The sequence below is a fragment of the Peromyscus californicus genome, unplaced genomic scaffold (genome assembly GCF_007827085.1).
Source record: "Peromyscus californicus insignis strain IS unplaced genomic scaffold, ASM782708v3 Scaffold_6__1_contigs__length_162567912, whole genome shotgun sequence".
NCBI classification, from domain to species: Eukaryota; Metazoa; Chordata; class Mammalia; order Rodentia; family Cricetidae; genus Peromyscus; species Peromyscus californicus.
In genome coordinates, this window is record NW_026294584.1 from 147,007,017 (window position 1) to 147,025,045 (window position 18,029).

General features: G+C 43.9%; 1 protein-coding gene and 1 non-coding gene across 2 annotated transcripts in view; one reads left to right on the forward strand and one right to left on the reverse strand.

The window, feature by feature from the left end:
- Positions 1-14,702, forward strand: part of Crebl2 (cAMP responsive element binding protein like 2) — a 30,671-nt gene extending 15,969 nt beyond the window's left edge. Inside the window, exons 2-5 of the mRNA XM_052720197.1 lie at positions 2,331-2,528; positions 5,607-5,751; positions 6,694-6,730; positions 11,797-14,702. Coding sequence (XP_052576157.1) covers positions 2,331-2,528; positions 5,607-5,751; positions 6,694-6,707 — 357 coding nt within the window. The 3' untranslated portion in view covers positions 6,708-6,730; positions 11,797-14,702. The remainder of the gene's footprint in view (positions 1-2,330; positions 2,529-5,606; positions 5,752-6,693; positions 6,731-11,796) is intronic.
- Positions 220-329, reverse strand: LOC128100271 (U6 spliceosomal RNA). Its single transcript, XR_008214772.1, has one exon. It is a non-coding gene; the product is annotated as a U6 spliceosomal RNA (small nuclear RNA).
- Positions 14,703-18,029: the final 3,327 nt, after the last annotated feature.

Consider the following 18,029-nt stretch of genomic DNA (forward strand, 5'->3'; position numbering starts at 1 on the left):
TTCTAAAGGCAGGAGGGAACGTTTCCTGAAAATTTTAGGGTTGGTCTGGAGAGGTGGCTCAGCAGTTAAGAGCACTGGCTGCTCTTCCAGAGGTTCTAAGTTCAATTCCCAGCAACTATATGGTGGCTCACAACTATCTATAGTGGGATCTAATGCCCTCTTCTGGCATAAAGTTGTACATGCAGCTAGAACACTCATTTTCTTTCTTTTTTTTTTTTTTTAAATATGGAACACTTCATGAATTTGCATGTCATCCTTGCACAGGGACCATGCTAATCTTCTCTGTATCATTCCATTTTTTTAAGTATATGTGCTGCCAAAGTGAGCACTTATATTCTTAAAATAAATAAAGCTTTAAAAAAAAGTCAGGGTCTTTCTCATTCTCCCTATGGGCTCAATAAATTTGAAGAGGGAACTTATAGCTAAGTCACTTAGGATACATATTAACTTATATCTATATACGATTTAATGTAGGCATTATATATTTTATCTAATTTAAAAATCTTAACAATAAAAAGTGAGTGAGTACGTGTGCGCAGGTCATCCAGTAGCAGCCTCCAGTGGATTATCCCTGCAAATGGGTTCTGCAACCTAGGGCCCCAGGCCTTGCTACCGTGACCACCACAGAGATATCCACAGTGTACAGGCTCTGAAATATGGCAGCCACCTTCCAGTGGCTCGCTCCTGGTTACCCATGACCGGTATCTGCGACGCCTGGGCACCTCATCCGGCAACAGCTCCTGCTGAAGTGTGCTTAGTACTCTGGAGACACCATGCCCATCCACTGGGATCTCTCCAAGGCTGACCTGGACCACTAGTAGACCAGCTTTTTCGGGAAGCCCATCCTCCCATTCATGGCCACAGTATTGAAGTTTCCTGAGCACTCGGCAGAATCCTCCCTCCACCCCCATCCCGCATCCCCACCCCACCCCTCCACCCCCAAGCCTCCAGAATCAGGATCACCTGCGGCCTGGCTCCTAAAACCATGAAGAACCAGCCAGTTTTCTGGCCAGGCCAACAGCAGGGCCCCATCCTGACCTGGCAGAACCACCAGGCAACCCAAAGCTTCAGTGGTGCTAGGCCAGAGCCCCACTCACCCACCCCTACCCTGTAAACTAGGCAGGCTGCTAAAAGCACCAGCACCAGCAGGAGCTGGAGAGAGCCCCTTCTCTCCCAGCACTGAACTTTCCTGACCCCATAGCTGTGCCTTGCACCAAACAAAGAATAAACTCTCAGCAGCCATCCTCAAAAAAAAAATCGTGAAATATACATGAGATAAAACCTGTTCGTAGTCAGACCCAGCAAAGAAGTTCTTGTTTGTTCACTTTCTTGTGTTAAAATCATGGTAAACTGGGGCTGGAGAAATGGCTCCATGGTTAAAACACTTGTTCTTACAGATGACCCGGGTTTGAATCCTAGTGCCCATATGGCAGCACACAACTGTCTGACTCCAGCCCCAAGGGATCCAGCGGCCTTTTCTGACCTCAGCAGATACCAGGCATACATGTGCTATACAAACTGTTCAGGCAAAACACCCGTACAAAGAAAACTTTAAAAGACATTATGATAAACTTAATTTTTTTATTTTTTAAATTAAAAGTTTTTTTCATTATTTTATGTATATAAGTGTTTTTACCTGCATGTATGTCTGTGTACCACATGCATACTTGGTGATAGAGGAGGCCAGAAGAGGATGTCAGATCCCCTGGAACTGGAGTTACAGATGGTTGTGGGCAAGCATGTGGGTGCTGGGAATCAAACCTGAGTCCTCCACAAGAGCAACAAATGCTCTGAACCTCTGAACCATCTCTCCAGCCCCAGATTTTGAAGTTTTTACTTATTTTAGTTTTCTCAAGGCAATAAACGTGACTGAGATGACTCACTGGTTAAGAGCAGGTACTGCTCTCCCTGCACAGGAAATGAGTTCAGAGCCCAGTGTTTGTGTCAGAGTGCACAGAACTCCTTCTGCCGGGGACCCAACACCCTCTTCTGGTCTCCATAGGTAACTGCTCTCACATGCACAACCCAACACACACATAATTTAAAAACATTAAAAAATTCTAAAATATCCATCTTCATAGGGCTTATAGAATTGATTGTTAAACTATTTAAACTTTATTATTATTGATGAACCTTATCTCACATTCATGATGTCAAAAGTATGAAAAAAGTGGGGCCCCAGAAAGACTGTGAGACAGGATCATGCTTTCTTGGCTCTGTAGGCTTCACTTATTATTTATAAACATTCTCTTTGCTAGTAGGCAACCATAGTTGTTTTTTCATAAAGAAAACTAAGAGGAAAAGCTGATGTCTCCTCTCTCTTGCTGAAGGTGGTTGGAGGCAAGGTGAAAAAGCCTGGTAAACGAGGGCGGAAGCCAGCCAAAATTGACTTGAAAGCAAAACTTGAGCGGAGCCGACAGAGTGCAAGAGAATGCCGGGCCAGGAAAAAGCTGAGGTACCAGTACTTGGAGGAGTTGGTGTCCAGTCGGGAAAGAGCCATCTGTGCACTTCGAGAGGAACTGGAAATGGTAAAGTCTTTCAGCAGCAAGACCAACACCCCTCCTAACTTGGCTGTCACGGGGCACACAGTGAAACAGCAGTTATACCAGTCTTCACCTGTCCCACTGGCAAACACCAGAAAGAATGCTAGTCTTTTATGCCACATTGTAGGAAAATAGGCATTTTTTAAATAGAGTGCTGGAGGGAACATTAAGGTATTGTTTATGATAGAAAAACAATGGGGACTGGAGTGATGGCTCTGTAGTCAAGAGCACTGGCTGCTCTTCCAAAGGTCCTGGGTACAATTCCCAGCAACCATATGGTGGCTCACAACCATCTTTGATGGGATCCAGTGCGCTCTCCTGGTGTGTAGGCATATATGTAGACAAAGTACTCATAAGTAACATAAACCTTTAAAAAAGAGCTGTAGCTCTCCCAAATTGAAAAAAAAAAGTAAAAAAACAAGGATCCCATTTTTAAAAAGAGAAAATAAAAGAAAAAAAAACAATGTACAAAGGGCTGATAGGATGGCTCAGCAAGTAAAGGTGCTTGCCACCAAGATTAATGACCATTCACTCCCCACTAACCCGCCCGGTGGCTGGAGAGAACCAGTGTCTACAGGTTTCCTCTGACTTCCACATGCAGCGCATGGCACTGTAGTCAGTGGGATGCAAGTTAAAAACAATGGGGATACAGCTTAGTTGGTACGGTGCTTATCTAGCATGCAGGAGGCTCTGTGTTTGGTGCCAGCACTGCATGAGATGGGTGTGATGACACAGCCTGTAGTCCTCACTCAGGAGATGGAGGAGGCAGGAAGATCAGAAGTTCAAGGTCATTTCCAGCTATCTAATGAGTTGGAAACCAATCTAGGATACATGAGACCCTGTCTTAACCCACCCCCAAATAAAGACTAAAGAGCACTAGCAGATTGTTTAGCTATACGTCACACTATATTCATATATGAGACTACTTGTGACCAGTGTGGGGCGATCACAATACAGCCAAGTTTGGGGAAGCACTTAGAAGGCTGAGGCAAGACACTAGTACGTGGGGTACCGAGGAGCTGTCCCCTAAAATCACAGTGCACATGTGTATTTACTGATGGAGAGGGATGCTCATGATGCATTGCTAAGTGGGAAAAGCCACATCATAGTCCATGATTCTGCATGGGAGGCTGCCACTTGTGTTCCCATGAATTTAATTACTTTACATTCAGAATTTATTGCAATTGTAGAAATGTGAGAGTAGAAAAAATAATTCAAACCCTTTAACTGTGAACTCAGGGATGAGGTAACAGGTGAGGGAGAAGATGTTACTACCATGACTGTTGCAAAGCTGACTTTTTAGAAAGTAATGAAGCTGGGTGTGTGGTCCATGCCTGGAATCCCAGCACTTGGGGGATAGGGACAGGAGGATCAGGAGTTCAAGGCCAGCCTCTGGACTCTATCAATAGATTATGTTTAAAAAGAAAACATGCCGGGCTGAGAGGATGACTGAGCAGGGTGCCTGAGGGCTGATCCTCAGGACCCACATAAAGCAGGATGCATGGCAGTGCACATCTGTAGTCCCTGTGCTCCTTGGCAAGATGAAGGACAGAAACAGCAGTCTCCAGAAGCTCAGAGGCCAGCTAGGCTGGCCTATGCAGCAGCAATGGCAAGTGACCCCTGTCTTAAGGTGGAAGAGGACTAACACCAAGGCTGTCTTATGTGACTTCCACACGTGCAACTGATACAAGCCCCAAGAATTTAAAAAGAGGGATGGTCGCCGGGCGGTGGTGGCGCATGCCCTTAATCCCAGCACTCGGGAGGCAGAGGCAGGCGGATCTTTGTGAGTTCGAGGCCAGCCTGGTCTCCAAAGCGAGTTCCAGGAAAGGCGCAAAGCTACACAGAGAAACCCTGTCTCGAAAAACCAAAAAAAAAAAAAAAGAGGGATGGTCAAGATGACTCATGGAGTAAAGCGCTTAACACACACAAGCCTGTCAGCCTGAGTAGTTTGAGCCTCAAGAGCCACGTTCAGGTGGAAGATGAGAGCCAGCTCACCAGATTGTCCTCTGACCTCCACATAAATGCTGTGGCATGTAAGCTCACACACACAATAGTAATGAGTACAATTTTAAAGGGCACTGAGGAGATGACTGGGTGACTCACTGGCCATGCAAGCATGAAGGCCTGAGTTCAATCCCCAGAATCCACATAGCAGGTACAGTGGTACACACTTACAGCCAGTACTGGGGCAGGGGAGACGAGGGTCCCTGGAGCCAGCTGGCCAGCAATCTAGCCAATCAGTGAGCTCCCAGTAAGGGAAAAAGAAGAGGCGAGTGATTCAGGGAGACACCCAGCATCAACTGCTAGTCTCTACACAAACTCGTGTGCAGTGAGCGAGACATGCACACACGCACATGTGCACACATACCCATGCACAAAAGCAAAGATGTAATAAGGGCATTAAGAGAGGAAAGTAAGTATGCTCCAGATGATGCTATTCAGTTTATTTTTTTGTAATACATTGCTATTGATTTTTATGCTGAATTTGATCTGTTATATGTCATTATTAATAATGATTATTTTAGCTTCTACAGTATAAGTTGCCTGAGGGCAGAATCTTTTATTTGCTTCACTTTGGTTTTTTTTTTTTTTTTTTTTTTTTTTTTTCGAGACAGGGTTTCTCTGTGTAGCTTTGCGCCTTTCCTGGAACTCACTTGGTAGCCCAGGCTGGCCTCGAACTCACAGAGATCCGCCTGGCTCTGCCTCCCGAGTGCTGGGATTAAAGGCGTGTGCCACCACCGCCCGGCCAATTTGCTTCACTTTGTATACCCCCAAAGTCCATAGTGTACACTGTGGTAGAATGTGTGTGTGTTCTCATACATGTAATAGTAATGTGTACAGCTACTACTGGTAGTTATTTAGTGAATATTTACTAGAGAAAGGAAATCACTACAAGTCTCCCCACATCCAGTACTGGGTATCAAACCCAAGGCCTCTTGCATACTCAGCAAGTGAGCAGTGAGCTACAGCCAAGCCCTCGGGGGAGCCCTTGTGTATAGGATTTCCACACGTGCTGCCTGAACTCTGACTTAGCGTCTTACTTAACTGTATTAAATATTTCAGTACAAGCAATGGTGCATGGCAATGGACCAAGGGAAAATCCCTTCTGAAATAAGGGCCCTACTCACTGGAGAGGAGCAGAACAAGTCTCAGCTGAACTCAAGCAGGCATCCCAAAGCTGGGAAGACAGAGGCTAACACCAATTTGTGTGAGTACCAACTACAGGAGCATGCCTGTTAAGCAAGCATCTCAAGGTAGAATGTGTGTCAACCACTAAGCTGTGTGACTTGAAATCAAGTGAAGCACTAATGTCATTTTAAAAACACTAATCAGCAAGTGTTGTGGCAGAGGAGCCTAAACCCTGAAATGAAAGCCAGCTAAGGCTGAGTGAGGTGGTATATGCCTGCTCTGCCATCACTTAGGAAAACTACAAGTTGGAGGCCAGCATGGGCTTCATAGAAAGACCTCATGTCAAAAGACAGAATAAACCAGCCAGTGATGACTGTATGGTAGACAGTCCATAATTTAAAGTGGCCCTCAGAGTGTTGTTAATGCCACTTTCTTTTACTTGTGTTATTACTCACAACTTACAAGGTACTTTAACATTTAACTTAGACATTTACTCCAGTAGTAGTGCTAAAGAACTGTATTCTTAGGTGGCTGTAGCTTAGCAGCAGGCTATGTGTTAAGAGTTGGCATGCTCTAGGCCAATGGTTCTCAACCTTCCTAATATTGTGATTCTAATACAGTTCCTCATGTTATGGTGGTCCCCAATCATAAAATTATTTTTTATTGCTGCTTTAGAACTGTAATTTTACTACTGTTATGAATTGTAAGCCGGGTGGTAGTGGCACATGCCTTTAATCCCAGCAGTCAAAAACAAAAAAATAAAGGTGAATTGTAATGTAAATATGTTTGGAGATAGAGGTTTGTTAAAGGAGTCTCGACCCACAGGTTGAGAACCACTACTCTAGGCCCAGGATTCAGTCCCAGGACAAAAACCAAAACAGGGAAATGAGGAGAAATAGCCGAGTAGCTGGGTGAGGCCCTGGGTCTCTCAAGTATAACTTTAGAAGCTAGTCTCACAAGTTCAGGCTCTTGCTACAGTAAGTTGTAACTGAGGCTGTTTTTTTTTTTTTTTCTTTTGCAGTGCTGGGGAATTGAACCTGTGGCTTCAGAAATGGGAGGTAAGTTCTCTACATGCCCAGCCCATGGTTGTTTTTATATTTGTTAAGGTGAAATTCATGTAACATGAAGTGAACAACTTCAAAAAAAAATCTATCATTTTAAAATGTCAAGCAGAGGCATTGTATATTTACAACGTTACACAACTGTCGTCTTTAACTACAAATATGTGACCACCGTAAAAGAGAACCCTAGACCATAAAACAACCCTTTGCAGCCATGGACCTGAGGTCCCAGTGGATTAATCCATTGTAGATATTTTGTATAAATGGGATCATTTAGTATCTAATGCATCTGAATTCTTTAACCTAATCCTAATCTTTTAACCTAAGCCTAATCTTTTCGTGGTTGATTCATGTTATACCATATATCAGAACTCCATTCCTACTTATGGTCCATTATTTTATAGATGCACATGCCACGGTTGTTTATCCATCTATCCATTAATAGGCATTTGTTTCTACCTGCTGGGTTCTGGGATACCGTCATCACTGCTGCTATGAACATGTGTATACAAGTATTTGTGTATGGGCTTGACTTGTTTGGATGGGGGTGCTGCAGCTCACTGTATAGCTGGAGAACCTGTATCCTCATCTTCCTGCCTTCACTTCCCAAGTGCTGGGATGACAGGTGTGTGCCACCACAGCGTGCTTAGCTGTTTTGAGTATGTACCTGGACTCAAACTGATGGGCCACATGGAACTCTGTTCAATTTTTTTAAGAACTGCCAAACTCTTTTTTTTTTTTTTTTGGTTTTTCGAGACGCCAAACTCTTTTTTATGATGGCCAAAGTATGTTAAATTCCCTTGACAGAGCTCTCTCTACATCTCATCAGTACTTGTTATTTCTATCTTTATTTTATTTTGTGAGAGATGAGATCTCACTGGGTTGCCTGGTCCTGACTGAATTCCAGGGCTCCGTTAACACTCTGCCTCAGCCTGTTTGGTAGCCAGGATTACAGGCATGGGGCACTGTGGCAGCCCTGTTTGGGGTTTTGTTTTATTTTTTTTAATTAATTAATTTATTTATTGGTTTTTCAAGACAGGGTTTCTCTATGTAACCCTGGGTGTCCTGGAACTCGCTCTGTAGACCACCTCAAACTCAGATTCACCTGCCTCTGCCTCATGAGTGCTGGGATTATTGTTTTTTTTTTTTTTTATTTATTTTTTAAGACAGGAGTCTTGTAGTAGAAAGTTTTTCTGTGTCCTGGCCTGCCAGCAGTCGGGACAAATCTCCTACTCGAGTCCCCCGAGTAAACACACAGAGGCTTATATTAATTAAACTGCTCGGCCATTAGCTCAGGCTCACTACTGACTAGCTCTTACTTAAACTCAGCCCATTTCTGTTAATCTATATGTCGCCACATGTTCCATGGCTTTACCTATGTGCCATTACATGCTGCTCCTTGGATGGTGGGCTGGTGTCTCCTGACTCAGTCTTCCTCTTCCCAGAATTCTCCTTGTCTGCTTATCCCACCTATACTTCCTGCCTAGCTACTGGGGCAATCAGTGTTTTATTAAACCAGTGTACAAAAGCGTTATTCCACAGCATTTCCCCTTTTCTGTTTAATTAAAAAGGAAGGTTTTAACTTTAACATAATAAAATTACATGTAAAAAACAGTTATCAAGCAAGAATTACAGTTACAATATCTAGTCTATTTGTATTTGGCAAAATTAAAGAAAATATTCTATCTATCCTGTATTTGTGAGTCTAAAGTTTTATATCTAATTTATCTTTTATCATAACCAAGGGAAATTATAACTATCTAGTGTTCAACTACATCAAAGACCCCAGAAGGATATAATATTACCTAAGTAAACAGTAAATGTGTTGTAAGCAACTTCCAAAAATCTAGAATGACAGAGACAGTTAGGTACCAGAGTCTTGCTATATATCCCCAAATGGCCTAGAACTCATGTTTACTCTGCTGGCCTTAAACTTACTTCCTTCTGCCTCTGCCTCCCCTCCCAGGTGACAAGGTTACAGGGCTGTGCCACCATGCCCAGTGTCCAGGCTGTTTGTTTTTAAGCTATAGCCCTCCTAGTAAGCATGAAGTAGTATATAATTGTGTTTATTACCGTGTGTACATGTGCACAGAGCATGTGTGGAGCTCAGAGGACAATTTTGTGGAGTCTGTTCTCTCCTTCTGCCTTTATGTCAGTTCTGGGAATCAAACTCGGGTCACCAGGATTGTACAGAAAGCACTTTTAACCACCGAGCCGTCTCACTGTCCCCTCATTGTACATTCCCTTAATGAATATTGGTTCTGTCTTTTGTTCTTGTGTTCTCTTGTTCTTGGCCATTTGTATATGCCTTTTGGAGACGTGTTTAAGTTAAGTGTTTCAGTTAGGGTTTTGTTTTGTTGTTGAGGCTTTTTTGTATTGTCCTGCTTGTGTTTTTTGGAGCAGGGTCTCACTATCCAGTCCAAGCTGGCTGGAACTCAGTGACCCTCCTCCCTCAGCTCCCGTGAGCTAGGGTACGGATGTGTCCCCATGCCCTGCTGTGGGGTTTTAGGAGTTCCCTCTTGTCTGGACACTAGGTGTGCAGTTGGTGTGTGGCTTTCAGGCTTCTCTCTGCTTGCTCAGCTGTGTTTTCACTTTCCTGATAGTGTCCTTGGATACACAAAGATTTAGCTCTGATGAAGTCTAGTTAGCTTCTTTTATCTTCTGTTGCTCATGTGTTTGGCATCATAACAAAAGATTCCATTCTTAAATCTAGGCTGGGAAATTTTACCCATTTCATCTAAGAATATTACGGTGCCTTTGGCTGGGGGCATAATGAGCTCAGCTTCCTTTGTGACATGACACAGGCTCACAGGACACAAAGACTCACCTGGCACAGAGGCTCCTGTCTTGCACGTGCTGGTTGGTGGAAGAGAGTGAAGATTTTAAAATAGCTGTCGGGGTTCCAGTGTGTAATCTGCCCCAGGAGGTGGAGGGTGAAAGTGTCAGGGGTTTTCTTCTTTGTTCTTGTTATCTGGGAGGACTTGAAATAGTTATAAGTAAATGTTGCCACACTGGGTGCCCAGTGAGGTGCAGGCAAGACTGTCAGGAGTTCAAGATCATCCTTGGGTACTTACTGAGTTTGAGGCCAACTTAGGCTACATGAGACCCTATCCCAAAAAGAGTTATGAAAGGAATTGGGTTTTTAATAACTCTTTTTTTTTTTTTTTTTTTTTTTTTTTTCCGAGACAGGGTTTCTCTGTGTAGCTTTGCGCCTTTCCTGGAACTCGCTTTGGAGACCAGGCTGGCCTCGAACTCACAGAGATCCACCTGGCTCTGCCTCCCAAGTGCTGGGATTAAAGGCGTGCGCCACCACCGCCCGGCTTAATAACTCTTAATAGATAACATTGGACCTTAATCTAAGTTAAACTAGTGAAAATAACCAAATTAAGCCGGGCGGTGGTGGCGCACACCTTTAATCCCAACACTCGGGAGACAGAAGCAGGTGGATCTCTGTGAGTTTGAGGCCAGCCTGGTCTACAGAGTGAGATCCAGAAAAGGCACAAAGCTACACAGAGAAACCCTGTCTCAAAAAACCAAAATAAATAAATAATTAATTAATTTATAAAAAAATAACCAAATTAACTAATTTTCTATATAGTTATAATTTTTAAAAAGTCTTATTAGCTGAACACATGACTCACACTTGTCAACTGATCACTGAGGAGGCTGAAACAAAAAGATGACTATGATTTTGAGGTCAGCCTGGGCTACTGTCTTAGTCTCTTTTCCTGTTGCTATAATAAAGTACCTTGACAAAAGCATCTGGAAAGAGTTTTTTGTAGGCAGAGTTTTTCTGTGTCTCAGCAGTCGCTCCCAGATAACCACTCAGAGACTTATTAATTATAAATGCTTGGCCAATAGTTCAGGCTTATTACTAACTAGCTCTTGCAACTTAATTTAACCCTCTTCTTTAATCTATGTGCTGCCCCAAGGCTCATGGCATTTATCTTTCCTGCATGTCCTGCTTCCTTTCCATCTGGCTGGTTACTCCCCTGACTCTGTCCTTTTATTTCCCCAGCATTCTCTCTGCCCCCAAAATCCTGCCTACCCATTGGCCAATCAGCTTTTTATTAACAATGAGAATAAAGCATTTTCACAGTGTACAGAAGGATTATTCTACAGCAGTTTATTTTAGCTTGCAGTTCAAAGTACAGTCCATCATGGTGAGGAAGTCAGAGGTAAGAGCTTGAGGAAGCTGCTCACATCATATTCCCAATAAGAAGCAGCAGAGAGTGAAGGATGCATGAAGTTACTGCTCAGTTCCTTTTGTCCACATATGCATTCCAGAGTTCCCTGCCTCAGACATGGTGCCACCCATAGTTAAGGTGGGTCTTCACATATCAATTAGTGGAACAAAGTAATCCCCCACAAGCCCTTCTTCCAGGTGATTCGAGAGTCTGTCCATCTAACCATCATAGCTACATAGTTCCAGGCCATCTGGGATGGAGCAAGATCTTGTCTCATAACAAATCAAACAATAACAACAACATCAACAGATGCCTTCCTATATATTAACCTGAAGAAAAAGTTAAGAATTTTAGCTCGGTATGGGGGTGCACACCTGTAGTTCCATTACTTGACAAGTGGGGTTCAAGTTTATCCTCTGTTACTTAGAGTGATTGAGACAACCTGGGCTGTACATAAAATCTTGTCTCAAAAAACTAGGACTGTTTATGATGGGCTGGCAAGATGCTTCAGTGAGTAAAATGCTTCCTATGAAAGCTTGAGGACCTGAGTTTTGTTCCCAGAATCAGAAAGCCAGGCACCGTAGTATAGTCTGTGATCCCAGCACTTCCATAGCCAGATGGGAAGTGGAGATAGGAGAGTCTCCTGAAGCTCAGAGGGTGGCAGTTCTGTGTACACAGTTGAAAAACAACAGAGCTCCTGTCTCAGACCTTGTAAGGTGAAGACTTGTCCTCTGACCTCCACATGTGTGCCATGGCGTGTGCCTGCACTCACACACAAGAATAAAGGAACAAAGAAATCCATGAATTTAAAAACCGATTAGTCAAACTTCATTGACTAACAGCATTCTTATGTTGGTGCATTTGTTTTCTATCCAGGGTGAAGAGCATGTAAAATGCAGCCAGTGATCAAAACCAATGGTCTAATGTCTATGGAAGACAAACGGCCAGGACTTTGCTTCTTGGCTCCATTTACCGCTTACTGCTCAGTAGGCATATTTGTAAATCCGAAGTTTCTACCAAAATGTGTGATCAGACATCACGAAGGCCTTTGCTTTAATTTTCCACACCTAGAAGACTTGCCAACATTCAGACCTGCTCTGTATTGCTCTCCATGCTGGTCAACAAGTTATAATGCCTGAAACCACAGGAGTAGAGGAAAGGGGATGAAAAGCGCATGTTTGCACCTTAGCCATATGGCTTTCCTGGTTAATTTATATTTTCCTATGTAAGCTGTGTGTTTGTTTGTGTGTGTGTTGAGTTGTCACTTCTCTTCATGTTTTTAATCACCTACAAAAACCAAATAGGCTGTGTTGTTTCCTGTGGTTCTCAGCCTTTATGGACCCAATGTTACTCCTTTCTATTTACTTGAGTAATGTTTGACCGTCTGTGAGCCATTCCAGCATAAGCTGTGAGTACATATTAACAGATATATACATTTCTATTTTTATAATCCATAGTGATATGCCTGTTTTAAAGAATGTTCATAAGAAACGCAACAAGAAAGCCCCAGACAGCCTGTTTGTGCTGTTTCCTCAGACTGTGTTTATGAAAGTTGGCTTGGGCCAAATCCATGCTTGGAGAATTAGCCATGTTTTATTTTTAGGTGAAAAGTAACCTTTCAGTAGCATTCATTATCTTAACCGGCAGTACGCATGTGCACATGTGTTTCTGTTGTATGTCTACATGTACATGGGTAGACAGGAGTGAATGTTCACACACACTTCCTTGTGTACTCAACTACAACATGGAATATTTTTCTGAAGAACACAGAATGCAACTAGCTGCTGAGACTGAGTGTCTGCCCTCCTGTCTAGAGCACGGGCACACTGCTGGTAACGCTAACGGCTGCTGCAGTTGGCAGAATACTCAGTTTCCTCCTAACATGAGTGTCCTTATGAATGTGTTCTGAGCCGGAAAGAAGCCGACTGTGTGCTCGTACCCACTTCAGCCTGTGCCTCCACTGTGGTGGGGCATCCTGAGCTGGACCTGGCGCTGCAGCTTGGGGCCTGGCAGGTGTGTGGAGTGGCAGGTGGCTCTGTATCACAGCTGCACTTACATGGCCTGGAGTGAGGGTTGAGGGGCAAAGCTCACAGTAGGATACGCGGAGGACTCTCTACTTCTTCACTCTTGCTACTTCAGTCAGATGCCCTGTTCTCTGTTGCTGCTAAATTAGAATTGGTCCTCATGCTGATGAGGCAGGAACTTGGCTTCCAAAAAAGAAGTGTTTGCCGCAGACTGGCAGTTGAGGAGGAGGTATCGTAGTCTTCAGGCATGTCCAACCCTTGACATTGTGACTTGAAGCCTGAGAACTGAATGTTTTAAGTGAGTTTACAGATTTGTGCTGGGACACATTTCCTAGCTATTCTGAGGCTTGTGCAGCCTGCAAGCCATGGCTCAGACATGCCTGGCAGGTTGTCTGTGAGGTGGAACATGAGATGGATCTCTTGGCAGGCATTTAAACAAATGCTTCCCCTTAGCCTAAAGATCCCTTGATCTCAAGCTTCAAACTTAGGTGTGTATGACCACTGACAGACCACTAGCCCAGCTTGCTGGGTTCTCTGTGCTTAAGAAAAATGGACATTTAAGGATATTTAATGTCTTCTTAGGACCATAAATGTAGACAAAGGATTGTTGATATTCAGGCCCTTCAGAATTTAAGTGTTTTTAAATATAGTGTTCAGACTGTAATGGGTGTGTTCTGCCAGCTGGTCTACTCAGTCATATTCTTTTTACTTTGCAGAACAGCCCATGACTTTATGTTGCTTTGTTCAGTACCTTTTGAATTCTCTAGAAAAGTTGTTTTCAAAGCAAACATTCCATGATGAATGTGGCTCCTCAGTGGCATGTCTGCATTGTGCTTGAAGATTCTGCAGGTTCTGATTGTAATTGCAGGGTCAGCCCCAAGTAGAGGAGATGGACTTTGGAGTGAGATTGGATTGCACTTTGAGTCTATTCGTGTGCCTAGATAGCTTTAGTGTTCTGGAGTAATCAAGCCAAGAGAATGGCCCTTGGTGGTGAGTGCTCTGGGAGCTGTGCTGGCCCCTCTCCCTCAGCCTGGGATCTCATCATTGGTCCTGATGCAACAGCATCTCCATCTCCATTCCCATCTAGTGGCACTGCAGACTAAGTGCACTTCCTTCCCAGAGGACAGCAGGCTGAGAGGACAGAGCCCTGGCCGTCATCCGGGGCAGGAAGAGGCCTGTGCCCCACTCAACAGAGCCCGTCTCCTTTTTCTTTTGATCTCAGATTAAGGAGAAAATATAATTGGGAATTCACACCAATCCAACTCTGTCATTTTAGAACCCACTTCCCACATATTGGAGCAACCAGTGCAATATGGAATTGATCTGGTGTGGTCAACTTTTAGGCTGTAACTGAAGTTCTTAATTTATTTTCTATCTTATCTAAAATATTTTGTGATACCTGAATCAGAACCTTATAGCAGCCGTCCCTGTCACTATTTGCCTTGTGGACAGTGCTTAGCATCACCATCTAGAATTTACCATCTTTGAACTGCGATGGGTTTGCTTTGGCTGGTTATAAAAAATACAGATTTAAACTGGGCTTCACTTTTAGTTAAAGGCAAGTAAAATTAACAAAAATAAATATATTTCACAGAAATCAGCTGCATGTTGTTACAAATATTAAAATACATATTTTGTTTTTTAAAGATGAGAGCTAATTAAACCACATGGTATTTGGGGGCAATGAAGGATGTTTTTCTTAGAAGAGCATTGTACAATTATATTTTTTATGAAAAATAAAGTATATTCACCAAATCATGTCAAATTGCCTGTTTCACAATGCTGAAATACTCTGTATATACTTAAAGCAGTTAAAAGAAAGAAAGAAGGGAAGGAAGGGAGAAAGAAAGAAAAGAAAGAAAGGAAGAAAGAGAGAGAGAGAAAGAAAAGAAAGAAAGAAAGAAAGAAAGAGAGAGAGAGAGAGAGAAAGAAAGAAAGAAAGAAAGAAAGAAAGAAAGAAAGAAAGAAAGAAAGAAAGAAAGAAAGAAAGAAAGAGAAAGGAGGGGGCTGGAGAGATGGTTCAGTGGTTAAGAGCACTGCTTGCTCTTCCAGAGGTTCTGAGTTCAATTCCCAGCAACCACATGGTGGTTCACAACCATCTATAGTGAGATCTGTTGCTCTCTCCTGGCATGCAGACATATGTGCAGACAGAACACTGTATACATGATAAATAAATCTTTAAAAAAAAAAAAAAGGAAAAGAAAAGGGGGTCTGGGGTCCTCAAGATGGCTCATCAGGCAAAGGCACCTGCTGCCAAGTCTGACAATCTGAGTTCAGTCCCCACAGGGTGGAAGGGGGAGAACTGACTCTGGGGAGCTATCCTCTGCTTCCCACTCAAGTGTGGTTAAGAGGGCTTACTGTTCCTGCAGAGCACCCTTAACCCACATGGTAGCTCACACAGCCTGGAACTGTAGTTCCAGGGGATCCCCTGGGCTCCTGCACATAGGTGGTGCACAGACACACTAAGGCAAGCACACATACCCCTAATTCTTTTTTATTTAAATGGGACTAGGCAGGTCCTCAGTCCATTTTCTGAGTCACTTTTAATTATCTAATCAGCCGACTCCTCATCTGTCCACACAGTCACTCTGAAAGGGTAACTGGTGCGATAGATAAGTTGGGTCATCTTTGTCATTTTTCTTGCTGTGACAGAATGCCTGATGAAGGGTTTATTTGGGCCCATGGTTTAAGGTTCAGTCCTTAAACCATGAGTATGAAGCAGCTAGTCACAGCATGTGCAGTGAGGAGGCAGGGTTGATGTCACTGCATCTGCATCAAGGAAGCAAGGTTAGTATCACTGCATCTGCAGTGAGGAAGCAGGGTTGATGTCCCTGCATCTGCAGTGAGGAAGCAGGGTGGATGTCACTGCATCTGCAGTAAGGAGACAGGGTAGATGTCACTGCATCTGCAGTGAGGAGGCAGGGTAGATGTCACTGCATCTGCAGTGAGGAGGCAGGGTAGATGTCACTGCATCTGCAGTGAGGAGGCAGGGTAGATGTCCCTGCATCTGCAGTGAGGAGGCAGGGTGGATGTCACTGCATCTGCAGTGAGGAGGCAGGGTGGATGTCACTGCATCTGCAGTGAGGAGGCAGGGTGGATGTCACTGCATCTGTAGTGAGGAAGCAGGATGGATGTCACTGCATCTGCAGTGAGGAGGCAGGGTGGATGTCACTGCATCTGCAGTGAGGAGGCAGGGTGGATGTCACTGCATGTGCAGTGAGAAAACAGGGTGGATATCACTGCATTTGCAGTGAGAAAACAGAGTGGGTGTCACTCCATCTGCAGTGAGAAGGAGGGTGGATGCTTCTGACAAGTTTGTTTTCCTTTTATCCTGGGTCTGGGTCACCAGACAGTGGGATAGTTCACATTCAGGGTGAGTGCTCCCTCCTCTGGAAATGTCCTCATAGTAAAATCTCAGCAAGTTGACAAGATTAAACATGAGGTATGAAAACCTGCTTGTCAAATAGTACAGGACGGGGCTGGCAGGACGGCTCAGCAGGTAAAGGCACTGGCTACACTTGACAACCCGAGCTGATCCCTAGAACCCACACATACAGCTGAAGGGAGATCCCTCTCTCCCAAGCTGTCCTTTGATCGCACACCCATATACACACTAAACAAATGGGAAAAATAAAGATATTCACAGTATGTAAGGATTTAAGTTATCAAAAAGAAAGACATTTAATGAACTCAAAATGTAATGTTAGCCTATTCCCAGGTTGTTTTCTGTATAGTGCTATGCTTATCCTTTGAATTGGTATAATTGGAGACTCTTGTGGCAATAATAGCCCTCAATTAATTAGGTTCATTTTAAAAACCGCTGATGTTCCAACTGGTGATATTATGCTCTGATTATCCACATACAATGATTTTCAGGCTGCTAAATTCCAGGGTTGTTTTGTTGTTGTTTTTCCAATTCATCGTTTTACTTAATTACAAGTGGTCGTTAATCCAAGTCTGGACTGTCCTGTAAAGTTGTGCTGATTTGTGCACTGCACAGACACACAGTTAAGGTGGCTGATGGGCCTGAACTCTAGCTCACATTCCCCCTTAATAAGCCCTGTAGAAGAAAGCCACCTGTCATCTGCTCATTGAACCATGCCTGTTGCCTAGGTCTGCCCAGAATTTACCCAATCAGCTCACCTTCTTTAATTCCTCAACTCACTAGGGGTGCTCTTTTGAAAAGTGTGCAAAATAATGGCATTTTACAGATGGCTTTAGCCCAATTAAGTGTGTATCTTCTACTCTATGATCAGTGACATTGGTATGGTAGTTACTTAGCAATGGTAGGTGTGTGTACTCCATGGAAATCAGTGAAGGCTACAGACCATGGACAGTCAGTCTCCAGCGCACCACTGAAAATGGCCGAATGGAGGCTAGCACAGCCCAGCTCAGAACAGGTACATCTGAGGCCCCACAGTGTAGGCTTTAAGAACACGGGGACTGGAGGATCTCAGAGACTGTAACAGCATGGAGCTGCCCAGAAGTTCAGATTCTGTTGCAGGACAGATTGTAGTTATGATTCCGAAGCTGCTGAAGCTCCACCCACTCTAGGACCCTGAGACAGAAGATCAGCTGAATTTCTTTTTCTTTTCTTTATTTAAATAAGGTATCACTCTGCAGCCCTGGCTGGCCTGGAACTTACTATGTAAATCAGACTGTCCTTAAGCTCATGGAAATCCACCTGCCTCTGCCTATAGAGTACATGGGTTAAGGGCCTGTGCCACTACATCCAGCTGAATTTTTAAATCCTGGGGTCTCCACAGACTCAACTAATCCCCTTATTGTGTTTGACACAGGATCCCAAACACTGTGGGCCTGGGCTGGCCTGGGCTGGCCTGGGCTGGCCCGGGCTGGGGTTGGGCAGTGAGCTGTGCCGGACAGACCGTTTGGGTCTGCAAAGATCTGAACAGGAAAAGCCCAGTCCAATCTTGTGTCCCTCAGCACCCTCTTCCTGGCAAGGACTTGGAAGACCCTGAGACAGATAAAGTGACATCAAATGGAGTCTAAAGGCCGGGAAGCTCAGAATCAAATAGGGCAAAGGCCACACCAAGACCACACCAAAACCACCCCTTCCAGGGCCGC